This window comes from Pezoporus flaviventris, unplaced genomic scaffold (assembly GCF_033815535.1).
Source record: "Pezoporus flaviventris isolate CSIRO_AGI_PZ_B2104156 unplaced genomic scaffold, CSIRO_AGI_Pfla_v1 ptg000002l, whole genome shotgun sequence".
NCBI lineage: Eukaryota > Metazoa > Chordata > Aves > Psittaciformes > Psittacidae > Pezoporus > Pezoporus flaviventris.
Genome location: NW_026892550.1, coordinates 82,933,697 through 82,958,841, shown reverse-complemented (window position 1 = coordinate 82,958,841; position 25,145 = coordinate 82,933,697). Strand labels below are relative to the sequence as shown.

At 47.3% G+C, this 25,145-nt stretch overlaps 1 protein-coding gene across 4 annotated transcripts in view; it reads left to right on the top strand.

Annotated features, from left to right (window-relative positions):
- The window catches only part of WNT5B (Wnt family member 5B), a 73,914-nt gene that overhangs the window by 36,422 nt on the left and 12,347 nt on the right, over nucleotides 1-25,145 (top strand). For 2 of the 4 annotated variants that reach the window (XM_061444767.1, XM_061444768.1), the window contains exons 2-3: nucleotides 20,662-20,783; nucleotides 21,502-21,749. In XM_061444767.1, coding sequence (XP_061300751.1) covers nucleotides 20,662-20,783; nucleotides 21,502-21,749 — 370 coding nt within the window. Of the gene's footprint in view, nucleotides 1-855; nucleotides 1,311-19,699; nucleotides 20,784-21,501; nucleotides 21,750-25,145 lie in introns of those variants that run through there. The other 2 variants (XM_061444765.1, XM_061444764.1) reach the window with 2 other exon arrangements.

Below are 25,145 nucleotides of genomic sequence, written 5' to 3'. Positions count from 1 at the left end.
GTCTCCGCGCTGCCGCTGCTCACAGCCCGCGGCCCCGGGCCGCCCACATCCCGCTGCGGCGAGAAGCCAGCGAGGGCAGGGAGTCGCGCCGGCCCGGCCCGGCCCGGCCCGCCCCGCCGCCGGTACCGACTCCTCCGCTCCAGGCCCGGCCGCCGCCGGCCGCCTGCTCCGCTCCGCCGCGCGCCGCTCGCTGCTGGGCCCCGGCGCCGCGCTCCGGCCGGGCGGGAGGGGGAGGAGGCGCGGCGAGGCGGGGGGGGAAGGAGGAGGGAGGGAGGGAGGGAGGGGGAGAGAGAGACGAGGCGGCGCGGGGCCGGGCCTGGCGGCGGCAGCGCCACTTCCCCCGTCGTTCCCCCTTGTCACCCCCCCCGCGCCGCTTGCGCAATGGTACGATCCGGAACACTCCGAGCCGTCGCCCTGGAAACAGCGCGGCCTATTCGCTGCGCTCCGCCGTTAACCGTTGCTGCGCCGCGGCGGCACGCCGCTGCCCGCCGGGGCTGCCTGCAGAGAGCAGGCCTCCGCCCAAGGCACCCACCGAGCGCCGCCGGAGCACGTAGCTAGCGCCCTTCCCGCCCTGTCGGTGTAGAGAAGCCGTGGTTGGGCGCCGCCTTGTCACCCTCGGACGCCTCGTCCCCTCCTGGGCGAGGGATGCCCCGCGTCAGCCAGCCCCGCACCACGGTCCAGCCGGGGCACCCCGCTTCACGCTTCCTGCCTCACCCACTCCCCAAGAACCCATGGTGGTGTTGGGGTTTGCGAAGGGCCGGCTGGTGAACAAACCCCGCAGCAGTCTGGGGAGCCCGGCGAGGAGGAACACTGGCTCATGATGCTGCACAGTAGGAGAGGCGGAAAGCAGGCTGTGGCCTTGCTTGTGCCCTTCAGAGTGCAGGCTGTTGTGATCTGTGGCTTGGCCTTTAGACCATGCGATGGCCCTGAGGACCAGTATTTGGGAACATCCTGTCTAGGCATCCCTGCCGGAGAGATAGAAGCATGGCTGTAGATAGCTTGCATATGTGGGTAACCATCAAGGTTGCTAGACCTCCGGGCGGACCATTTTAGGGACTCTGCAATGGAAAATGGAAAAAAATCTGAAAATGGCTTTCAGCTAATGGGCTCATTTAACTAGCTCTGAAAACAGCTGAAATACTCATGTAAACCAGGCAATTTCCATTGATTTCCAGCAATTTCAAGACAGAATGTTTGAGATTCCCATTTTCTATGTGTCTGTAGCCTTGTGTAATGGTAACTGTGCATGTTTCAACACTGGGAAGTGTTGCAGCAGTGTTAAAAATGGATTAAGTTCTACCAGAGATCAGGTAAGGCTTTTCTAAACAGTTTCAAAGAGCAGGACTGCCTTTCTGTGCCAAAATAATGTTCACATTTGTTCAACACAACAGTGTGCATTTTTAATACAGTTTGGATTACTAAAATTCTATCAAAATCATCGTCGTTACTGATGTGTTTTCTGTAGTGAGGTTTTCATTAACCTGAAGGAATAGGCTCTATTTTAATCATAATCTAAATTTATCTGCTACAGAAACATCCGTGGCGCCATCTTCATGTACAGATTCTGCATTTGTAGACTCTTGACTACTTAGAGGTTAAATGCTTAGATTTCGCTCTGCTTTTTTATTTCCCTTCTAACTGTAAGTGGGAGGCAAGGCAAGTTGAAGGGCTCTGAGGCCCTGGTCCTGCAATGAGATCCCTGTGCATATAAGCATCACTCTTGACATCAGGCTGTGGTTTGGCACCACAGGAAAGCAAGCAGTACAGTTCCTATTATTGGCTCAAAAATGGGGTGGCCGCGTGATGTGAAGCGCTGACCTGGTGGTATTCATTCACTCTGCCTGCTTGAGTTAATTCAAGGAGTTTTTGACAGGTTAACTTTTTACTAGCAGACTTTATGCTGGATCAGGTGTCACTGTACACAACTCCAGCCAGATCAGGTATCGTCTGCACCCTTGTGCCTGGCATACAGCCAGTGTAAGATTGGCGTTGGCTCCATATTGCGCGCTCTGGCTCATTCAGCAGAAGCATGATCATGTGCCTTGGCCTGATCCCGATCAAATCTGTACTCCTGGGTGATACAGCAATGTGTAGACCTGGTTTTAATGATTGTGGAGCTGTATCCACACAGATGCTGTATTGGGGTGCCACCCAGTATGAATTATCTTTATTTAGTTTTGTGCTGTCAGGGGGAGATGGTTAACCATTGGGTTCATAAGAAAAAGATTAGAGACAAAAGATTTTGCTAAGCAGCCACGCTGCAGATCTGCTATGCTCAGAGCAGTCATAGAGCATCACAACTGAAAAGGAGAATTTCCATGAAGTGAGGAGTGGGTGAAAGGTGTGACATCTCACAGGCTGCATTGACTTGCCTCGTGCTTTGCTGAAGACAGCAGGATTGCTTACAAGAAGCCCAAGTCCGGTAGACATCAGGCAGCGTGTGAAAGGAATGTGGTACAAAGGTGGTGTTGGTGTATCTCAGTGATTACTCATAACTGGCAAAGCTACAAGCAAGTTATACAAGTCATTCTGAGAGAGTGCTAATGAAGTCTTTTACCATATTATCCCAAATTCGACTTCAGAATCTTAGCCATGGAAATAATGTGGTATTTCCTCTCTCTAAGCCTTTCACCTTCAAACCATGCTTGAGGGGGAATGAGGAGAGGCGTGCTCTTTAAGGCATAAAAGCTTACCTGAAATACTTTATGTCTTAGCACGTTGTGTCTGTAATGCCTGTTATGTGTAATATGCAAAGGTTAGGAGCAGATGAAGCATTTTCTGGAGACCCTGAAGTCCGCTTTCTTATGTATTACATACTTTGCGTGTCTGTGCTGCCTTGTGAACAAGGAAGATATGCAGGTTAAATGGAACAGCCCTGGAATTTGGACTCAGAATTCTAATCTACCATGGGGCTGGTTTTTTTTGGTTTTTTTTTGGGGGGGGGGCACGTAAATTATTTTTTAGCAGATTTTTATCACTCGCTTTTTGTAAGTGACAGATGTTTGGAAATAGAGGTTTAGAAAGACAAAGTAGAAGCACATGAAAAGAGCCAATTTATCACATAGTTGCTCTGTTGACTTTGTGTTTCCAGCAGTAAGGAAACATGTGCCATGTTTTTCATGATCTCATATGGTATAAATAGGAGGTGGTAATCACCATGCGATAAACTGCATTTTATTAAAAATCCCCGCCTGCCTTCTATATGCTCTGATGGCTGCTCTGTCCCCTCTGGAACCATCTCCAGCCCCTTGAGCAGCTCCCAACAGCCCTTTTCCCTTTTTGAAAGCACTTGCCAGATAAATGTTTTGTTCTGTTTTTTTCCCCGCAATTACACTGGTGCTCAGCAGAGGCTGGGCAGTTTTGCTTGGCAGGGGTTCAGGAGGAGCCACGTAACTCATTTGTTTGTGGCTTCTGTGATTGGAAATAATTTGTGCTGATAAAGCTGCACCATCATCTGTCCTTTATCTTTCATTGCACAGCTAGGCACAACATCCATCCACCAGGTCTCCTCTCAGTCTGTCCCTATTTTTCTTCTCAAATTGCAGGGTAACTTTTGGCTCAAATTAATCATTTAAGAGATTACAAATACAGAGTCGTCCTCTAGTCAACCTTGTCTTCTGCCACTCTTCTCCTTGTGCTTTCTGCATTTTCACGCCTTCAGCCATGGAATGGAAATTTGCCCACAGGAATCTTCTTGGCCTTTGGCTTCTTCTTACCTTGCCTTCTCTTGTGCCCAGAATGGACAACCCCTCCCACTGCCTTACCTGGCTGCGCTGTCGCACGTCGCAGAGCCTGGGAGCAGACAAGCAGCTCAGGTTTATGTGCTCCACTCATGGTTAAGATGATCAAAGGGATACAGGGGAGGTAGGAGCCCAACGGGGTCCTCATACATGCAGGCAGCTTTGGAGATCTGAGCTTTCATTTTAAATGGTGGTGTTTTACTTCCCACCTTTGAAAAAAAGCAAAAGGCATAGGTGGCCTCAGCCTCCCTCATCTGTTGCAGCAGCTGCAGGCTGGTGCCTTTTGGGGTGCAACCTAACACAATCCGTTAGCTAATTTCCTGTGACTGGCTGATGTTGGGTTTCAGTCCCTTTGTCCAGCCCACCACTACATTACTTCTGAGTTTAAAGCATTTCCCCACAGTCAACGCTGTAGTGAGGAAATTTCTCCTCTCCAAAGAAATGGATCTGGTTTAATGAGTAGTTCAGCTTACACCGTTTTGGGACTGGTTCAAGTTCTGTCGGCCACACTCAAGGGGGCTTGAATTGGTCTTCACAAATTGGCTTCCAGACCCTCTTCATCAGATTGGAAGCATGTCCACAAAAAATCGGCTAACTCCAGTATAAACCATGGTCTTAAATGGGGTTTAAAGGTGGTTTAGTGGGACTTCTTTTAAAGTCAATTTGGGGAACATTTTTTGTGATGAATGAGACCCAAATGGTCCTTTTGTATTGCTGACACCTAAGCCACCATATATCTGACATGGCTCAGCAAAATAAGGATGCCAGCTTGTCATGGAGACAGTGCGGTGCTCACCAGTGTTTCATTTCACAGTGAGTTGACTTCTGACTCCTACTGTAGACCTTTTCTTAGCAAGGTGTCAGAGAACCTGTGCTGGGGTGTGTTAGAGGTTCCTTTCCTTTCTTGACTGTAAAGCAAAGAAGATCCCCTAGAACCCTTCTGTGAATTCAACAGCTAATTACATGACAAAGATCTCTGTTTAGATTTGTACAGAACAGATTTGTAGTATGCATATTTTAGATACATAAGCATATATACATATCTATGTACATGCATACACACATACATAAATCAGGATAGGGCTGTTAAGTGAATGGGTTCCCTTTGCAATTCATGTTGGTCATGATCTGTTTTTTTTTGATCAGAGATGATAAAATCTAACTAGTCAGCAGGTTATGTCAGTGTCTCACCACCCTAAGAATTCTTCACTATGAGGTAGTGAGGCATGGGAACAGGTTGCTCAGAGAAGCTGTGACTGCCCCATCCCTGGAAGTGTTCCAAGGCCAGGTTGGATGGGGCTTTGAGCAACCTGGTCTAGTGGAAGGTGTGATTGTAACATCAGGATCCTCTCTCGTGCAGAGCTTTGTTGTGGAGATTAGGTCCCTATGAAGCTTTCCTTAAAAATAAAAAAAACTTGTACTTTGCAGGTGTCATATCTCCAGTAGGTGCTACACAAGACTCCATTTTAGGATTACGTGGTTTATCCTGCACAAAGTAATTCTGATTTGCTATGTGTTTCCTGCTGTCAGGATTTCTTATTCAAATGCAGTGTTCTGTGAACATGTGGTTAGGCGCTGGTGCAAAATGCAGAGCTGATGTTGCAATGCAGACTCCAGCTCTATATTTAAGCCTTTGGGATTTGGACATTTTCTTCAGGTTTTGATTGTCAGTCTGTAGCTGAACAAGGATATAACTATGCTGATATGAGGTGGAATGGTTGGAGTATGGAAGGTCTGGATTATATTCCCAGTTTTGCCATTAAAGTGGTCAGTAACTTGCTGCTGTTACAGATTGAAGCAAGCATAAATAAAAGGATTGCTTGAAGAACCAAAATAATACATTATGGTCCAGGCAACTGCACTTGAATGCCATGTACCTATGATGTATGTCTCGTCTGCTCTTATGGGACAGGACTGTCTGGTGGTTAGAGCCACAACCTGGGCCCCTGGCTGCAGGCAATTCTCTGACTGACATGCATGTCACGCCCCTTGTAGCTTACATGAAGCTCAGTCCTCAATGGTTAAAAATCATCAAAGGGAAAGTGCTCTGAAAGGGCAGCATGTAAAATCTCAAACCTCAGCGCTTGCAGTTCATTGTATTGGGTGCTATTTTAAGTGTTGAGCTTTGTTATTTCTTTATTAGCAGCACCAAGGAAGATCAAGATGGCAGAAAATATCTGATGTAATCGTTATTATTAAAAGCAGTAGCACAGAAACAAAGGGACCTTTCAGGTAGTAATCGCTTTCATAAGCCATTCCTCGGGATTGAACTCTGAGACCTCTACAACTCAATCTAAAAGGGGCAGCCCCTGCAGTCCCAGCAGAAACGTGTGTCTGACACGCTGTGTGGTACCTGTTTTACAGCAGCAGGTTTGTGAAATCTTCCCCTGTAGCAGCTGTTTAGTCCAAAACCCAGCAGAGATGGCCAGACACTTGTGTATTGCTCTGTTGACAGCCAGCACATTCCGTCTGGAATGGAGGAGATGTTCTGGCCCTTGGCTGAGGTTGGAGAAGCATGGGTGCAGCCTCCCTTATGCCACAGGGTTCCATGCAGTCAGAGCAGATGTAGCAGTACTGGCCAGCTTGCAAGTAAGGGTTATTTGGCTATCAGGGAAGCTTCTTGCTTGTACCTCTCTATCAGAAGCTCCAAGGAAGAAAAGGCATGGATACCTGAGTTTGTCCCTCTCCAGTCAAGCTTTGCATGGGGCCACAGGAGCAAGCTCCAGGAGCAGGTAATTCATATATTCTTGTGAGAGGTAACCTCACAAGAAGGTAACTGCATTGTGGGCAGAGTACAAATGCAGCTGTGTGGTTCTTAAAACACACATTTTTGTACCCATGGATTACTGTGGCATTACTTTTAACTAGTAATTACTGCCTTTCTGGACTGTGGCCACCAGCACATTTTCAGGTAGTAAATAGCATTCTAAAATTGGCAGTTCACAAGAACTGGACAAAGTTATGTCACCTGCTCTGCGAGCATCAGCTTCAAAGTAAGTTCTTAGAGGAAAATGGAAAAATAGGGCAGTAATGTTTTGGAAACATGCTGTGAAATTCAGAGTCACAGTTAGAGCCCTTCACAAACTGTGGGTGAGAGTTACAAAATACAGTATTACATGAAAGGTGGGATAAAGATATGAAATACAATTCTATGCCTGATGGAGGATTTCCATTAGTTCTGGCCAAGGAAGGTTACTTTAACAATTTGTTCCTAAAAGTGTGCAGAAACTATTGGTGTTAAATTTCTGTGATTTTCTGAGAGGTATCTGCTGCAATTTCAGTGGATGCACAGAGAAGTGGGAGCGAAAGGATGTATCTCTCAGAAACTGCTTTGATTCTTGCTTCTGTTCTTGGGTATGTGTGGACACTCTAAAACCTCATTCAAACTGCGAAATTCACCAACACGTTATCTCCCTGTGCCTGACAAAAAGCTTGAAAAGCCTCTCTGAAAATGGGGGGGTAAAATTAAGGGCAGACACAGACAGGGTGGGAAGAAGGCCCAGAGTTCACGGTGTTGGAGGTGGAAGTATAAATAGGTAAAACAAGATCTGCGTTTTATGCTAATTCTTTCAACTTGTTTCTATACCATTCAGAAAAAACACAATAATCATTTACCTACGGTATAAGGTAAATGAAGCTCCTGTGTGACTAGGCCCTGTCATGTACAATGAGAACACAGCTTTCTGTAATCCAGATGGTTCCCACTTTTATAAGAAATGTGTGTGCACAGGGAAATGTAAGCTAGAAATACTGCTTTTCCTCCTTCCCCCCCCCCCCCAGCATACACGCTGATTAAATTATGTGGAAAAGCCGCTTTCTTTCCACTATTTCACTCCTGAGATCGAGTATTTTCCTAGCCTTGTCAGTGTTGTTGTTCCACACTTTTTGCCAGCAATCCTGGTCTGTATTCTTATGTTCTGTTTGGAACAGTGAATCCTTTTGTAAGATTATTCCTTGATGCCCTGGAGCAGGAAACAAACCCCAAAATCCTAAGATGTACTGAAACCTGTGAAACTATTTATAGAACAGGAATGGTTGCCAGGATGTGAGAAACAACAGGTAACTGAATAATACTCCTTTGCATATATGTAGCACCTCTCCTTTGGCAAAATGAGAGCTCTGTGTAATCATGTAATACTTGCAGCTTCTCAGCACTTTGGGTTGCTTTAGCCTTGTTGCATGTGTGGTGAAACCGAGCCCCAAAAGGTACCTTCTGTATGGATGGGAAGTTAGTACCCGTGGCTCAACTGTTTTTGAAACCCTGGCTGTTTGAGCTCGGGCGGTCTCACGCTAGGTGCCCAGAAGTATAGGCATGAAATCAGTTTTTGGAAACTTAGGGCTGAATGACTTTCCAGTGTCATATGCTGGGTTTGTTGCAGGGCCAGGAATACAGCCCAGACCTCCTGGCTCCCTACCCACTGCCGGAAAGGCAAGGCCAGTCCTCAGCTCCGTTTCAGGGGATCCTAGAAAACACTGGCATTTTAGCAAGTCAGCTGGCAACTTCACTATGTTTTGTTTAGAATGGTTCACATTCTTCCATCTAATTCCCACACTGAAAATTTTCAGCTTCCTATTTTCCCTGAGCTGTTCCAGCAAGACATACTGAATATGCAGATGTGATGGCACACATTCACACACGTGCTTTTCCTGAAGCAACCCCTTAAAGTTTGTTCTGGATGTTTGTTTTATTCTAGTTCTTCTAATCCCCAAAGTGACATTAAACAGATTTTTTTGTTCAACCTTTGCATGAAACAGTCTCTCTCCCTTTATTTGTAAGGATATGTGGGTTTAGTTACATTTTGTTTTATTCCTTTGTGCATGGAGGAGATACTGTGTAAATGAAAACATATTGTAATTATTACACACCACGCACATATGTCTTCTCAGACATCTCCTGTACATACATTCTCTGCAATGTATTTTTGAACATGCACATCACTATGTTTTCAAACCCATTTGTATAATAACTGCTTTCACTCTATGAGTGTTCAAACATAGGGGCTGTTCACTCAGAGTCTTGGAAATACATCTCAAAGGCAACTGAAATTGTGACCGAGAGCAGGAATAGGAGCTGGGAGGCTTGGTACCCATTTCCTAGTGATGAATCTGTCAGTACAACACAGGCACTGGGCTTGACCGATGAACTACACACTGTCAGCATGAGTGAAGTAAAGACAATGAAAAAGCTGGCTTCTGCTTCAAGTGAGGAAGTTGTTTTGCTGGAACAGCATAAATCCTTAATAGGATTTCTTGCTTTCCTTGCAATACAGAAAATTGAGTAATTCCTTCGTTTCCCCCTACACCTTGCCCACGGCAGGGACAGATGCATATATCCTCACACAGCACCTTTCTGTGGTGCTCACCTGCAAGCCAGCATGCAAGACAACACTCACATAACCATTCTGTGCAACGCAGCATGCTTCACTCACCTGCAACACAAGCAGTTGTTACCTTCTCTACAAATACACTATGTTTGCAGGACAAACATTTTTCACTGCAAGAACTTTGTCCAAAAAAGCCAAGATTGCATTCCTGATATACAGTTATTCCACCCTTATGTACAGCTGTTCCACCTACAGGAACTCCCTAGTTCTGTCTGGTCAACTGTATTGCCAGTTCTGTCAGTGCTGTATTGCCAGAAAGAGTAAGTATGATCCATGTAATGGGGGAAAATGTCTCTGGTGCTGTAGATGTCCTTTTGGATGGTACATAGAATAGATAATTTTAATTTTCTGTGTTTGAGTGGCAGTTAGAAGAACTCACTTTCTCCCATTGGGTACATGTTTTCCCTTTACTTCAAGGGAAGAATGAAAACATTTCTTTTCTTTGAAATAAAGCTGTCTCCTATAGACTGTTCTCTTGTGTTTGGTAAGTTCTGCCTGAGGTATTACTGTGAACATGGACTTAATAGCTGTATATGCATGTTTCCACTGAAGGATCTTTAAATGCATAGAGCCTGTAACGTATCACAGCATCTACAGGCAAGATCATAATATGGTCATGAAATATTTTAGCTCCCCTGGCAGATGAAGAAACTGAATTTCAAGGTCTCAGTTAAAACCCAAACGAGATGGCTAAGTAAGTCGGCAGTGCTGGGAAGACAAGGTCCTGACCTAAGCCCTTGCTGTAATCATCAGACACAGCACCCTGCCTAGATCAGCAGGGCTCCAGACGAAGTCACCGCAGCAGGGACTGTTTGCGCCAAATCGTCAGCTTTGTACGTGATCCTTGCTGGAAATGCCAGTGCTGTGCAATTTAACTGCCACATGTTACATGGCCAAAAAGTACCATTAGCATAAAGGTGTGATGCAGCCTCAGTGACTGGGGAGGGGAGGCAGGCTGTGCCTGAAGGGTGTCTGACCTAATGTCCACCCTGTGGTAAAGTGTGGCCACAGAAGAGGATTTTAGCTTCTGTCTTACAAGGTCTGGTTGTTCCTGAGGAGAATGCCCTTCCCTCTGACATGCTAGCTCATGATCTTATACATACCTGAATTTCCACCAGGAATGAGAATCATAGAATCACAAAATGGTTTGGATTGGAAGGGACCTTAAAGCTCATCCAGTACCAAACCCCCTACCATAGGCACAGACATCTTCCACTAGACCAGGTTGCTTCAATCCCCATCCAGCCTGGCCTTGACAGCTTCCAGGGATGGGGCAGCCACAATTTCTCTGGGCAACCTCTTCCACTGTCTCACCACCCTCATAGTGAAGAACTTCCTAATACCTAATCTGAGCCTCCTCTCTGTCAGTTTAAAGAGATTCCCCCTTGTCCTGTCATTACATGCCCTTGTAAAAATCCCCCCTCTAGCTTTCTTGTAGGCCCCCTTCAGGTATTGGAAGGCTGCTCTACAAAGGCTCTCCTCAGAGCCTTCTCCTATTCAGGCTGAACAAGCCCAGCTCTCTCTGCCTGTCTTCATAGGAGAGGTGCTTCAGCCCTCTGATCATCTTCATGGCGTCCTCTGGACTTGTTCCAACAGAAATCACTTGATAGTTACTTGTTTCCTTCTTCAAGTGTGATTCTGAGACCTGATGACAATCTGATGCTGTAGGTGTATGACCATTCAAAGATGACATCAACCCACATTGCATCAAAAGCAGCAGTTCTGCCCTCTCTCAGCTCTTGATAGCAAACTGGATTGAAAAACTGGTTGGCATGAGGAGTCAAAATATCCAGGTGCCTTTCTGAAGTTTGCAGGATCATAATGATCTGAATCGGGTACCCTTATCCAGCCCAGCTCCACCTGCTGCAGGAATGATGACTTCTAAATCCCTATTTGAAGGGCTGCAAAATGTGGCTACTACCAACTTTGATCTCAGGACAGCGTAGGGACAAATTCTCCAGTGTCCATCATTCATGGGCTTGTACAATACTCTCTGAGTAGATGAGGTGTTAGACAAGCACCTACATTTTTCAGATAATATAACCCCTTGGAGCTTTGCTTCTGGTGGCTACATTTTTCATGTCAAAAAGCAGGAAAGAAAATGTGAAGATTTCCTTGGGCACTTCTGAAATCTGATTCCTTGTTTGGAGGCCTAGGTGTGGGCTGAGCTCTTTGGAGGATAGTCCTCATTGGTGGAGTGCAGGATGTGCTCAGAAAGCCTCATGATGGGTGGAAAGCTGGTCTGGTTACAAATTGCAGTGGCTGTGTTGAGGGAAAGCAAGTTTTGACTTTCATTAGCCCCACTGGGCTAACAAAGAAGAGGAGAAGATGGATGCTATTCTAGTGTCTGTACCACCACCAAAATGTCACATTGCAGTTCATGTAGAGGAGAGAAGAAGGAAAAAAACATAGTTGGGGTTTGTTGGTTTTTTTTTAAGCTTTTGGATAGCTTTGGCAGTTCAAATAGCTGTATAATACTGTTTGAAAACAGGGACAAATTCAAAGTCACTGAAAAGGAATAAATTTAAGTAAAATGCACTGTAATTGTAGTTACTTTTCCAGTTGTTTTTTTCTTTCTGTTCAGGGAGGAATTTACAAAGCAGCAAATACCAGTTGCTACATTGGAAACCTCATCTGTTCCAAAGCAGGAAGTTTTACACAGAGGCACCTTTCAAATTAATGCTTGGTTACTATTTTTTTAACACTTATATTTAAATTGCTATTTTTCTTTTACTACCATGTTCTCGCACTTCAGGCCTTGTCCTGATAATGCAGGAGCCTTGGCAGAAATACAGGTTTAATAGCTGCTGTCCAAGAAGCTGATGTTCACCCTCTCCGCAGTTGCGTCCTCAGCGTGTGGCAGTGAGCTGTGAAATCAGGGAACAGATCCACAATCAAAAAAACAACCAGAAATACGACTTTTTTTGGAAGTGCCAGTGTGGCTCCATTCGAATTTAACTTAGGTAAAGGTGGTACTGCTGGGGCTCAGCCCCCTCCAGCCACATGTTCCTGCCCTGCTCCTTTGGGCTTCTGATTCCTACACGAACGAGTCTGGGCAGTTAAATAAATAAAACCTGGTCTTTTCTCTTTGCAAGTTTAATTTTGAATCTGTTTAACTCCTTATATTGTCATTTTAACTGCTTGTATCATTAAAGGGCTGCACCTCGAAAGAGCAGTGTCTTACAGTACTGGGGTGGGACAGAGGTCTTTATTACCCTGGTAATGCTGCTAGCAGAACCATATTGGCAGGCTCCAGCCTCAGTTTTGGAATCCTGAACTGTAAGGGCCAAGCTGGCATACAAACAAATGGGTGTGAGCTGACCATGAATAAATTTAGTCTGGAAATTAGCAAAAGTATTGCAGCTTTTTGCATGGTGAGATGCTCACTGAGTTTATAGATGGGATCATATGATGTGTCACTAAGAGGCACAACCCCCTGTTCCTAATATTAGGCCTTATCTACTTAAAAGGAAAAAGAAAAAAGCAGTGATTGAACTGAATAATCTATTTAAATCAGTACAGGTCTTAATTTTGAAGGCTTTACTTTTGGTTTAAAGGGTAACTAACCTACACAACACTGATACAGTGATATAACTCTTCTAGATTAGGTTTGCATGGGTGCACATTTTGCTGAAAATTTGTATTAGGAAACTCTTTATTTGAGCAGGTAGTAATGTTATAGTAGTATTTTACAAACAAGATCTAAAATAGGCTACTTTATTTTCTGCAGTTTGAATTGCACAGATGTGATTGGTGTTAGAATAAAGGTGAGAGATAAAATGATCTTTTTGGTACAAATGTAAATGCAGTCTATTCCCCAGACAGTTTGAACAGGTTTAGTTTAAATCTGTTGCATCCAGAATTAACAGGAGATTCCTTTACTGAAGTGTGACAGTATAGAAGATAAGTTCTGAAACTGGTTAAGTCAGTGTAATCTTCTGATATAGACAGGGCTATATTTATAGTGATTCAGCCTTTTATATATATTTATATTAATATTAAAATGTAATAAGCATACTTGGAAAATGGTTTTTCTCTGGTTTGGAAACTGCAGTAACTATGTAGATGATACAATTGATACACTGGAGCATTATTCATAATACTTTATTAGTTGCACTTCGAATGCACTGTATTTGATCAGGAAGAACATTTAATTGATGACAAAAGTTTTTGGTGGTTGAAAGAATGGAAAAACGAGTAGATTTTAATTTTAATTTTGATCCTGATTCAGCAAAGATGAGGAGGCATATGCTTACTTTCAAGCGCCTGGTTTAGTGCTTCGCTGAATGAAGGTAAATCTGCAGCACAGATTTACTGGTTTGAACCTGTTACTCAGCCCTTCCTGTGCCTCTTTCCCTTTCTGTAAGGTAAAAGAGTGGCTGTCAGAGTTGTTGGGTCTAATGAATGGGGTGTACGTGCTTGCTTTGCAATTCCAGAGTGAAGGAAGAGCTGATCATTAATACTATTTTCATTAGACTGGACTTCATAAGAACATCTTTGAAGACTCTAACAGGAAGGAGAGAAACTAAATTTAATTTCAGTTTATTCCACGGATTACCATTTCCTTCGGAAATGTATGTATCAGGCTTTACTGGCAATGATTTAACTGACAGGAGACTGTTGATCTGAGTCAGTCTGACAGTGGTCCCTGTGACTTACACTGAGGTGTTGAATGTCCAAGACAGAGCAGTAACCATGCATCTCCCTGTTTCCTATGGCCATTCCCTCTTGGAGAGCTAAGAACCACTACAACAGTGGAACTTAGGTTCTTCAAGTGCAAGCTTAACTTAACTTTAAATACTTGACTTTCTTTGCCAGTTGATGTAATTATTACAGAGTATGGAACAAACTAGAAGGAATATATACTCAGAGCAAGAATGAGGTCCAGGCCTGTGAGATGCAGAAATATAAATCTTGGCTTGGGATGGCTCCAGTGGGACTGGGGGAGCTAGACACCCTTTTAGGGAGGGCAAAGGGTGCTCCATGATTTGCAAGATCAGAGTAAGAAAGAAAACACTTAAAGCCATCCAGCTGTTTGCGTCCCCTGGCCTGTTCTGAAATCTCTGCAGAGAAGTTGCATTGACTTGGATTGCCTTTCGCTGCCTCCTTGCTCATGCTATTGGAGAACTTTGTCTTCAAGGAGGCCTGCCCTCCTCTCACTGCTTGAGGGGTACATGCTGCTGTCAGCTACGGCAGGTAACAAGCCAGCTCCCAGGGTTGGTCCCTGGAAAACAAATAAAGGAGGGATGTACTTCCTTCTTCTCTCTTTCCTCATGTCTTATTCTCCTCCTAGGATAGTTAATTCTCCATGTAAACTTAGCACTTGGGAAAGTTGTTGGCTAGAAGGAATTAAGGGTTAGAGTCTTTCATTCCTAGAAACCTACAGCGTTGGGGAGCAGCAGCGTGGGCTCTCAAACCCTGCCTGGTCTTGTGTTTCAACCTGACCTCCTGTGGCTTCTTTGAGGGGGTCTGGGGAACCATTCTGGAAGAAGAAGTTGTTAGTGCAAATTAAGGAGATGGGGTGCCTCTTTGACAAGTAAGCTGTGACACCATGGGCAAGTTTAGTAAGCCACTGAATGGTCAGCACGGTGATAATGCTTGGTGCTTTTTTCACACATAGTGGAGCTGATCTAACTTCTTATAGAGCCATTTCTTATAAAGCCATCTTGCCCGTATAAACAAAGGGTGCTAAGAAGGTTTCAGTTTGTGATTATGGCTCATCTGCTGCAGCCCCCAAAACCGTGGGTCTAGTTATGGGTCAGAAACCCTTGTTCTAGTCATGGGAACAAGAAGTGCAAAGTTTAGGCCAGACATGTCCCAGTTTGGGTTTCTGGCTCTTGACTGAGGTCACCAACATGCAAATAGAGCCCTATGGAAAAGGGAAACAGATGGCCTGGATCTGTCCCTGGGAATATTGTAAGCGTAGACAGTTTCCAGGCAGCTATCTACCTGCAGGGATGGGTCTATGTTGCTTCCTACTCGATATAGAAAAACTTAAATAGATTTTTCCATTTCAGAGGAGGGTCATGTCCTGGTTTATCCATGGAGTTTGCTCCTTTTTTTTTTGTGGTGGGTGAGATGGTCTTGCTCTAGTTGAGCTCATTGCCTGTCATGTGAAATATTGTGACAGAAATGACTGTTCATAAAACTTGACATATATCCTGTATCTTTCACTAATGAGAAGCTGGTTTATTCATAGAATCCCTATCCTTTATACCTGTTCTGGTTTTAAATGGTAAAATATTTAGTATCTGGCCTTTTTTGTTGTGTAATACATCTGCTTTTACTTGCAACCTTCCTCCATTCTTGTTCTCCTTGGTGAATCACTTCAGGGAGAGCTGTCAGTAGGTCTGCTGAGACTGGCAGGTATATCTTGGCATTTGCTGTACTACATGCACTGGTGACAGTGAGACTGGATGTCATTGGGCAGGGGAGTCATGGAAAAATAAAAGAGCAAGGTAGTGGTGAAAGGAAATCTGGATCTGTCAGCGGGGTGACAGGTGATGAGATGCAGAAAAAGGTAGCACATGAGCACATCAGGAGATAAAACGGAGTCTGTAAGTACCGAAAGGAACAAGCAGGACACAAGCAGGAGTAATCTGCCCTTTCAGCAGACACACGGTACATAACAATTCAACGAGGCGAGGCAATGTCAAGACAAAAGAGGAGGATACAAAGGGATAAATTCCTTACTGTGAGGGTGGTGAGACACTGGCACAGGTTGCCTAGACAAGTTGTGGCTGCCCCATCCCTGGAAGTGTTCAAGGCCAGGCTGGATGGGGCTTTGAGCTTTGAGCAACCTGGTCTAGTGGAAGGTGTCCCTACCCATGGCAGGGGGGGTGGAACTAGGTGATCTTTAAGGTCCCTTCCAACCCAAACCATTCTCTGATTCTATGACTAATGTGCTGGGATACTTTGAGAAGGTGTTATTACACAGTCTGTAACACCACAGCTGGATCTGAACCTGTAGCGGTGGTGTTGTTAAAGTAATAATCACAATACAAATAAAATAACACATTTGGATCTGGGAAGATTGACAGCAGTACAGCAACATGGTGGTACGGTGCTGTGCTGAGAAAGGGACAGGTTGGTATCAGGGGAGCAGCACAGGACCAAAAGAGTGGGGTCTGGTGGGATAACAGATGATTTAGGTTTCTGTGTGAGGGCTGCAGTTTAGCTTCAAGGTACCTTTTTTATTTTTATTATTTTAATCTACACTCCCTCTAAAACTGGTTCAGCTGAATGGGCAAGTATGTGACATTAATGAGATTCCTGAAATCTTAGTAAGAACTGTGGTTAAAACCGAGCCTGGCTGCCAGAAGCAGTTGTATAGCAGGACATTACGGTGTGTGTCTTGGTGCTATCAACCAGCAGGTCATGGTTATGAACTAGAGGGGTTCCCTTTCAAGCAACACATGTAAATTCTCCTTCCCAGGCAATGCATCTCTACTGGGCTCCATAGGTAGAGGAGACCTTATTTCAGTGAATATTTTTCCCATCTTGAGTAATTGTCTTATGTCAGAGAGAGAGCAATAAATGTTTCTGGATGCACTGGACATTAAAAACAAACATTGAACCACAGTCAAGATGCAAGAATAAACAGAAACTTGAAAGAAGCTCTTGATCATTATAAGCAAAATGTATGTCTAGTTCTCCTCAGCCTGGGAGGAACCAGACAAGTTGCAGAAATGAGGATTGTTGGAGTTAGGTGGAGAGAGACCTGCTTTTTCTGTCAACATTTCTTACAGCACTTGATAAAGATCTGTGCTGTACTTGAGGACATCCCAAAAGTTTGAAAAACAGTAAGGGTAGGACAAGGAGTTTGCATGAGTAACTCTCCTTCTCTCACTTATCAGGGCTGCCTTCCAGCCAGGGTTCAACGTTTTTCATGGTCTGCCAAATCTTTGCAAATGATCTCATGGACATGACCTCTCCTTCTTGGAGTCTTGCACTTCCCTCCAGCAAGCACTGCAGGGACGGCATTGGGAAGGCAGCGATAACTCTCTGGCTGCTCTGCCAGGGCTTTGGAAACTCAGTGTGTAAAGTTGTGCTTAGTGCACAGTTGTCCCTTCTGAAAAGCAAACAAAGGCAAACACAGGTAGTAATGTTAGGCAGCCAGCCAACACAGTAGACAGTTGCCTAGGGCAGCAGACTGTTGAATGCAGCAGAATGCCAAGGCTTTACAAAGATGCAGGCTTGCTGCTAAGAAGCCAGCGTTAGACCTTTCATCTGAGGGTTGAGATTAATGTCCCATTTTCAGATTACAGCTCCCTCTTTGTCCCAGGTGATCCTCAGCAATCTGGGTACAAGCATCAGACCTGCAGTGCTCGAGCCACAGAGTGGCTCTCTGAGTGAGCCAGGCCTGTTGAAAGGGGTGGAATGGGGCCTTCTTCAGCAGAAGCAAGGCAGACCCTGGTTTTGGAGTTCTTTCTATTGCCCCTTCTTCCCCTGCTCTATCAGGAGTGCTCTGATTTGGTGTGAGTGGGCTGCTGCAGGGGAGGGTTGGTTTGGGATGAAAGTGGGAGTCACTTGGGTGATGGTGAGTGAACAGGGATGATGTCCAAGAGAAGTGATCTGCCAGGCATGAGGTTGGGCTCTCCTGGATCTGAGACAGGGGTTACCAGGGGACAGAAAGGCAAGTGAGACCAGCTTTATCCAATGCCTTCTCAATACCTGTTAGTGTAGTGATCCTTTTCATGTCACTTGTGTGGAGCCATCCCAAAATCCTGCTCACTTCTAGCCTCCTTCCCCTGAAACCCTAAGCCCTCATGACCCTTCCAGCATCTCAGTCGTTCATCTGGGATTACCCACCAGCAGCTCCTTACCCCCCTCTCTTAAGTGATGCTTCACTGACTCCATTCATCCCAGCCCACCAGCAGCCCCGCTTCACCTCACCTCTCATCTGGACTTCTCCCACCCAGCCCAGCTTTGGCAAACAGCCTCACCAGAGCTGCTTGAACCAGCTCTGCAGTTGGGCTTAAAAAATAACCCAAGCTTTTTATTTACAACATGGAAAGCTCGCTTTCAAGATTTAGGTGGCAAGTAGAAACAGGCACAAGGAACAGTGATAGGCACTATTCTTCAGACCGCCAGCCAAGTGTTGTGCAGCTTTTGGTCTGGAAGTTGCTGGCTGAGCTAAATCCCTCCAACAGCACCTCACCTGCTATTACCACTTTATCTGAAGTCATAAACACAGGCAGTGAAGAAATTATTTCCAGCTCCTTAAAAAGGACTCACTTCCATGATTTGCATCTAACTCAATGGCAGTCACTCTCGCCAGCAGCAGAATTTAGGCCGAATTCAGAGCCTCAGACCTTTCCTGCCAAAGCATCTCCTTTCATTGTTGCCTGTGACAGGATATTAGGTTGGCTGGATAAGCGATCTTATCCCATAAGGCAATTTTTATGTCTCATGTTTCATACTAAGATCATTGCCTTGGTTGTGCCTGTTGGAAAGATTTTTGTTTCAGTCACATCCCAGTGCTGACATGGACCACCAGTCCACCAGTGGCATGTCCTCCTCACCCTGTGGAGTTGTGCACATGCGCTCTGAGAAGCTCACACGAACACGGACATTGACATCACCTGTATTTGTGGAAGTGTCTCATAGGCTGGTGCTGTCTCACATTCCTGGCTGGGAGAGGCACCAAGGGCGGCTCACCACACTTTACTCCCTTCTCAGAATCCATGAGGAGGCTCAGCGAGGGTGAAGCTTGGAGATACATCTCTCCCATCGTGTCATCTATTAAAATGACGCATGTGTGTGTGAGACAGTGAGAGCTTTTCTTTCCACCACCCTAGTTCTTCCTTCTGGCTGAGATGGAAAGGTAGGATGCTCTCATCTCTGCCAGTGAGAAGGTTTTCTGTATCTGGGGCTGGCTTGGAAATTCTTTAGGTGACATCACACCATGTCTGTGCAGACTCATTGTTTGTCATGGAAAAGCCATTCATCCATACACAACTTCCTTCCTCCCCAGACTCTGGGAGATAAACTTTCCATTCTGTCTATTCCCTACAGAAACAGACACAAAACATGTATGCGTGGCTACACACACACACACACCTCGCTGTCCCTCCATCACGCTCAGGGCTGTGGAAGGAGGAGAAGGGAGGATATAGATGTGAATAAAGTCACCCTATTTTCTTCAGACGTGGATCCTGCTGTGCCCAAGCAGTAAAACCCCCCTCCCACCGAGGTTCTGGGTCACACAAGGCTTTTTTGTCCTGAGGCTAATTCTGGCACTTGCAGCCCCACATCTGCCTGCCAGGTGAGATGGGCCACCAGCTGCAGGTACAGCACATCTGGATGGGGGTGGAAGCAAAGCGTGCTGCAAACAAACACAGCAAGTCCACCGTGGCGGGTGCGAGGAATTCCATAAAAAATATACTATACTTCAGTGGTTAGAGGTGCTGAGCCTGGTGATTCATGCCTTGGGTGCTCTTTGCTCCTGAGGCAGAGTGAAAGACTGGGTACTTGCGAGTCTTGGACCACATACACCGTGGCCACAACCTGGGGGGGACCCGCACATTCAGCCTGTGTTTGGGGAGCTGCCGCCACCACAGAGGCAGGGTTGGGGGGATGCCAGGCCCGGCGGGGAGGCTGTGTGGGAGAGAAGGTGTTGTCTGTGGTGAAGAGGTGGGGACTGTGGTGTGCAGAGGACAGAACAATGGAAAGCTGTGTTAGAGATGCAGGCAGCAGCAGTGGAGTCAAAGGTGCGATGAGGTGGCTATGAAGGAGGCAGGCTGCGAGGAGTGTTTGGTACAAGTACCCGCACAGGTCCGGGATGCCTGCGTTTGCCTTCTGCCGGTGTCTGGGGTGGGGGGGAAAGGACTGAGGAACTGCCAGATTGCCCCCGCCTTTGAGGATCCCGGTGGGTCGAGCGGGGAAAGGAGAGAGGGGTGTTTGGACAAGAGGAGCCTTCGAAGCTTTTACTCCTGTCCGCCTCCCCTGCCCATAAAACTATTAGTCTCTGGTGCCAGGCTATCTGCGCTCGCCGCCTGCAGCCCAGCCGCGCCTCGCAGACCCCCTGCCCGGGCCGCGGGGCCGGAACCATGCCGTGGGGCCCCTCTGGAGGCCGTTTTGGGGAGGGGGCAGCCCATTTCCGAGCCGGTCCTGCATTACAAAGGCGGGCAGCGGGGCCAGCGCGCCGCTTTGATGTGCCCTGCCGGCTCCCCGCACACCTGCGGCCGCGGGGCTCACGGCACGGTCCGGTTCGTGGGGACACCGGCGGACTGCGGGCGCGCTGCGCCTCCCCTGGCCCCGAAGCTCCCGGTGCCCCTGTCTCACACGGCTGTCTGCCCCGGGACGGGACGGGAAGGCTCCGTCAGTGGCGGCGCAGTCCCGGCAGCGAGGCCCCTACCCCGTGGCCGAGGGCGGGCGGGAGGCAGGGCCGGGGCCGGAGCCCCCGGGAGGCGGTGGCCGGGGGAGAGAGGGAGGGTCCTGCGGGGGGCGGGAGGGGGCGGCCGCCGGGCTGTGCTCGCCGCGTCCCGCCGCACGCAGGCCCCGCTCCAGGGCTTCTCTTCGGCGCTTCTCCACAGGGCGCCCCGTCCCGGCGGCCGGCTCTGCGGGGGCTGCCCACCATGACCGGGCCGAGGCTGGCCCTCGCCGCCGCGCTCCTCTGCAGCTGCACCTCGCCGGTGGCCGACGCCAACTCCTGGTGGTAAGTGAGGGCGCGGGGCAGACCTCAGCGCGTTTGTCCGCCGCTGCGGAACGAGGACTGCCCGGGGCCGGGCGGCGGAACGGGAGCGGGAGTTGCCGTGCGCTCCCCGCGGGAACTAGCTTCCCTGCCCGCAGGGCTTCTTTCGCAGCAGCTCACTTCTATCCAGGTTCCCCCCTCCCACTGTCCCTGCCCAGTTCCTGGGGACGCAGCCCTTCTCTTCCAGGCACTTCTGGGCTCCTTTTGTACGGGTTCGCTGAGATCCCGTCCGGGCTTCAGGATGTGGGGAATGCGTAAGGAGAGGGTGGGTAAGATTTCCTACCCGCTGCCAAAAGCCCCGGGAGCAGCCGCGGAGCCCCCTTCTGAAGAGCGGAAAATAGCCTAGCTGAAAGGCAGGCATCGCTGGCTGGCGGTCTGTGAAAAAGCAGCAGCTCACTTTCTTCTCCTGCAGAGAAAGTGCTGAGCTTTCTCTCTGCCCCCCTCCCCATCCCGGGTGTCCTCTGTGTTTAAACTCAGGTTACAAACGAGCTGTGTTTCTCCCGCTGGAGCTCTGGAAAAGCCTCGCATCTGGCAGAGCTGTAGCGGGAGGCAGCTGACATGAGAAATGCGCCGGGGCTTTGGGAGCGGAGCGGGGCTTGGCTGGCGGGGAAAGGTGCCGGGCGTTCCGCGGAGGGGGCCTCTCCCTCCAGACAGAGTCCCTTGGATGTTTTTCTCATCGCAGGTCTTTGGCCATGAACCCTATTCAGAGACCTGAGATGTACATCATCGGTGCGCAGCCGGTGTGCAGCCAGCTGCCGGGGCTCTCTCCTGGGCAGCGCAAGCTCTGCCAGCTCTACCAGGAGCACATGGTGTTCATCGGGGAGGGGGCCCGCAGCGCCATCAAAGAGTGCCAGTACCAGTTTCGGCAGCGGCGGTGGAACTGCAGCACGGTGGACAACACCTCCGTCTTCGGACGGGTCATGAAAATAGGTAGGAGCACCCGGTACGGGGCGCAGGACGGTTTGTCCCTCTATAGCGTTCTGCCTTTTTTCAAATACACATGCAGGAGTGATGAGCCCCGTTAACACCGCTCCTAAAGCTGCCTTTAAGGAGGTTCTACATTCCCTGGTGTGCTGGTGCTGCCTGCGCCTGGGCAGGTGGCAGCAGTGCACCTGAGCCCAGCAGGAGCTAGCTGGAGAAGCAGGGGACACACACACTTTCTTTGGGGGGGGGGGGGGGGGGGCATGGGGAGGTCAGGAAGAGGGAGGCTGCTTTTGTGTTGTGTGCTCGTTTAAAGGTAGGGAGGGAAGAAGCTGGAGCCAGGAACAATGGACCCATGTTATCATTTCCCAGCATCTGGAGTGCCCTCAGACAGGGAATGCAGCCCTGAGATGTGGGAAATACGGGCTCCTCTGGCGTGGGGTCTCCCCCCCTCTCCCCTGTCCTGCCACTGTCTGTGTAAACCCCAGAGATTTTTTATAATTCCTGCCCTGCTGGCCGAAAGAGGCGCATTGACAGGCCATTGCTGCACTTGAATTGAGGTGTGACCTAGCTGCATTGTCCCAGCTCCTTTTGAAATGCAATCATCTGATGGCAAGAAACTGAGAAATCCGGGCTTGGTTTGATGTGTCCGACAGGCAGGACAATAAAGAAAAGGTGTTAAAACAGCCACTCACACAAGCACACACACACACAAGCTTGCTCTCTCTTCAGGTCCTATGTGAAGAGTTTTTGTTTCCCACACGCAAAGCCAGTCATTTACACTGAAGAACAGGCACTATTTCTTGGTTGTGAGGTCGGGGAAAACACTTAGCAGCTCCTGCACCCTCAGCTGCCCCCAGCATTACTTGCACCTTTTTGGTTTCACTCTCAAAAAAACCCCAGGAGGTAACAGCTTTAATACCTCTGGGGCATCAAGGTGATAGGACACCAAGGTAACCACGTCCCATGATCCTTTCCATTTGATCCTGAAATTCCTATGTGTGATCCTAGAGTACTGTAAGGGATATTTCTGCATGTGTTACTTAACCTTTCAGAATTCCTAATTCAGCCCACTAGAGCCATTCTGATTCCTCCCTTTCTGTCCAGCCCATACCCCAACAAATCCCTGCTTCTCTGGGATACTCCCCTGGGAAATGCTGTTTCCTGACACATACGTTCAGCTCCTGATACAGATCCAAGGCAGCTGTGCATCCTTGATCCCTTTGTGATAGCAGGGGTGGTGGCCAGATGAGGCTGCTTGCAATCCCATACTGTTAAAACTTGTGCTTTGGGGTATGAAAATTACAATTTCGGCCACCTCCACCTTTTGCTTCTGGCATCCCTCTCTCACATGTAAGTTATGCCAAAGAATGGGATAAATTTCAGGTCTCCACAATGATCCTAGTGACTCCAGAATGAAATAGAAATATCCCGTTCTCCAGCAAACTTCATCCTCTTCTTCACAACCTTCCTGCAGCTCCAGGTTGGTCCGCGCCTGGACAAAAGAAATAAGCGTGAACTAAGAGAAAGCAAAGACCAGAGCTGAAGAATGAAAAGCCATCAGGAAGCATCAGAGGGTGTATGGGAAGAAGGATTAGAGTGAATAGTGGAAGAAGGAAGATTCTTCCTCTCTGAAGTTAATTTGATCCTGTTAGTTTAGATTGAGAGTTTAGATTTGGGTTTTGATGAGGAAGGAGCTGTTATGGGTACGTGATGGTACATCCAGCAGTCCTGCTGCTGCTGTTTTGTTTGTTCATGCATGCATTTTGTTCATTAGGAATAATAATACTGTTGTATCTCTGGTAGGAATCTGCTGATGGAAGTGTCTGTGAGGTGACTGCCTGTGGTTGCCTGCTGTTGAAAACATACTCTGACAAAGAGTTCTGAACCCATCTCCTTTAGATTCTCTGGTCAGTTAGAGCATGTTCAGATGCTGATACTCCAGTACAAGACAGAACAGAAGTAAGAAAAATATAACCAAACGTGGCCTAGGGTATTACGGGGACTATGATGATTCACCGCTGTTGTCCCCATCAGTGATAAGCTCTTGTGGAGGGGCATGCTGCCTCTTTCCTCTTTGTTCCACCTTCCGTTATTACTTTTTCCTACTTTGTAATGAGGCGTTGCTCATCATTTCAGGAGATTTCTTTTCCATGCTGGTAAAAGGACAAAGCCTTCCAGTCTCTCAGGTTGTGTCAGCTATAAAGTCATTCTTCCCTGGGTTCATACTGTGTGCCCGTCTCCTGTTTTCAACTTCTGAGCTCCAGTTCTGGACCACAGCCCTTTTTCTGTACTCTGTGCCAATGGCACGAGGAAGGTCTGGAGACCAGAATATCTACAAGAGTGCAGAGGCATGCCAGAGTGTTGTGGAGAGTGGGGGGGGAAAAGAGATAAGAAGGACCCAGAAGGTGTATAGTGTGCCAACAACCTTCGGCTGCCCACCCACCGAAGCAGGCATGGCATATATTACATGATTTCTTGAGCTGCTTTAGATTGTGAGAGGGAGGAGAACCTGTCCTGGCCAAGTCCAGAGCCTGGGAGATGCTCACAAGAGTGTGCACTCGGAAACCCTTTCCCCTTTGTAGAACTTAGCTCAGCTCGGAAAAATGGGAGGCCTATGGTCGGTCTGTGTTTAATCATTACACCTTCATTTTGTGCATTTCATAGAGGTGAGGCAGTCCAGTGACACAAAGCTTGTGCAGAGGCATCAGCAGCACTGAAGTAGGCTGCTTTTTAGCATTGGTCTTTCCTAGTGTTTGTGTGGTCATGAGAATTGCTCTTACCTTTTCAATGTGGTTTATTCACTGATGATATCTGGCAATGTACAAAAATTACCCTTCTGAAGTTGCTTCTTGTTCTGTCAATACAGATTTTAGACTGCATGTGTGTGTATATGTGTATCTGTGCATTATAAACAGACATATTCCTTACTGCTACATTTATGAGGGAGAGGATGGAGCACCCAAAAAGGTCGTGTTAGAATTTCCTCAGGGGAGGAGAAAATATACCTCCTTCAGCGCAACCCTAAATGCAAGGCTGGGGTTTCCAGGTTAGTCCAGTCATTTCTGCAGCCAGAGATTTTATCTCTTCTGCCTTTTCAAATGCAAAAAGGAAAAAAAAAAAGATGGAGTCATAAAAGAACAAAGAGGAATATTTGAATATTTTTTCTTTTTTATTTGAGATAGGCAAACCTTGGGGAATGATTTTTCTTTTTTTTTAAAAAAAAAAGAAATCAGTTGAAACTAAAAGTTTTTCATAAAAAAAAGTGACACATTTTTATCATCTTTGTGTCAGTCTCCCAGCTGGGGTCTGTTCTCGCATTTCCTTCTCAAGCAGCTCCAGAAAAGCAAGCTGCGGGGACCAGCATCTCGCCTGGGTATTGCTCACACTGGTACCCGCAATGGT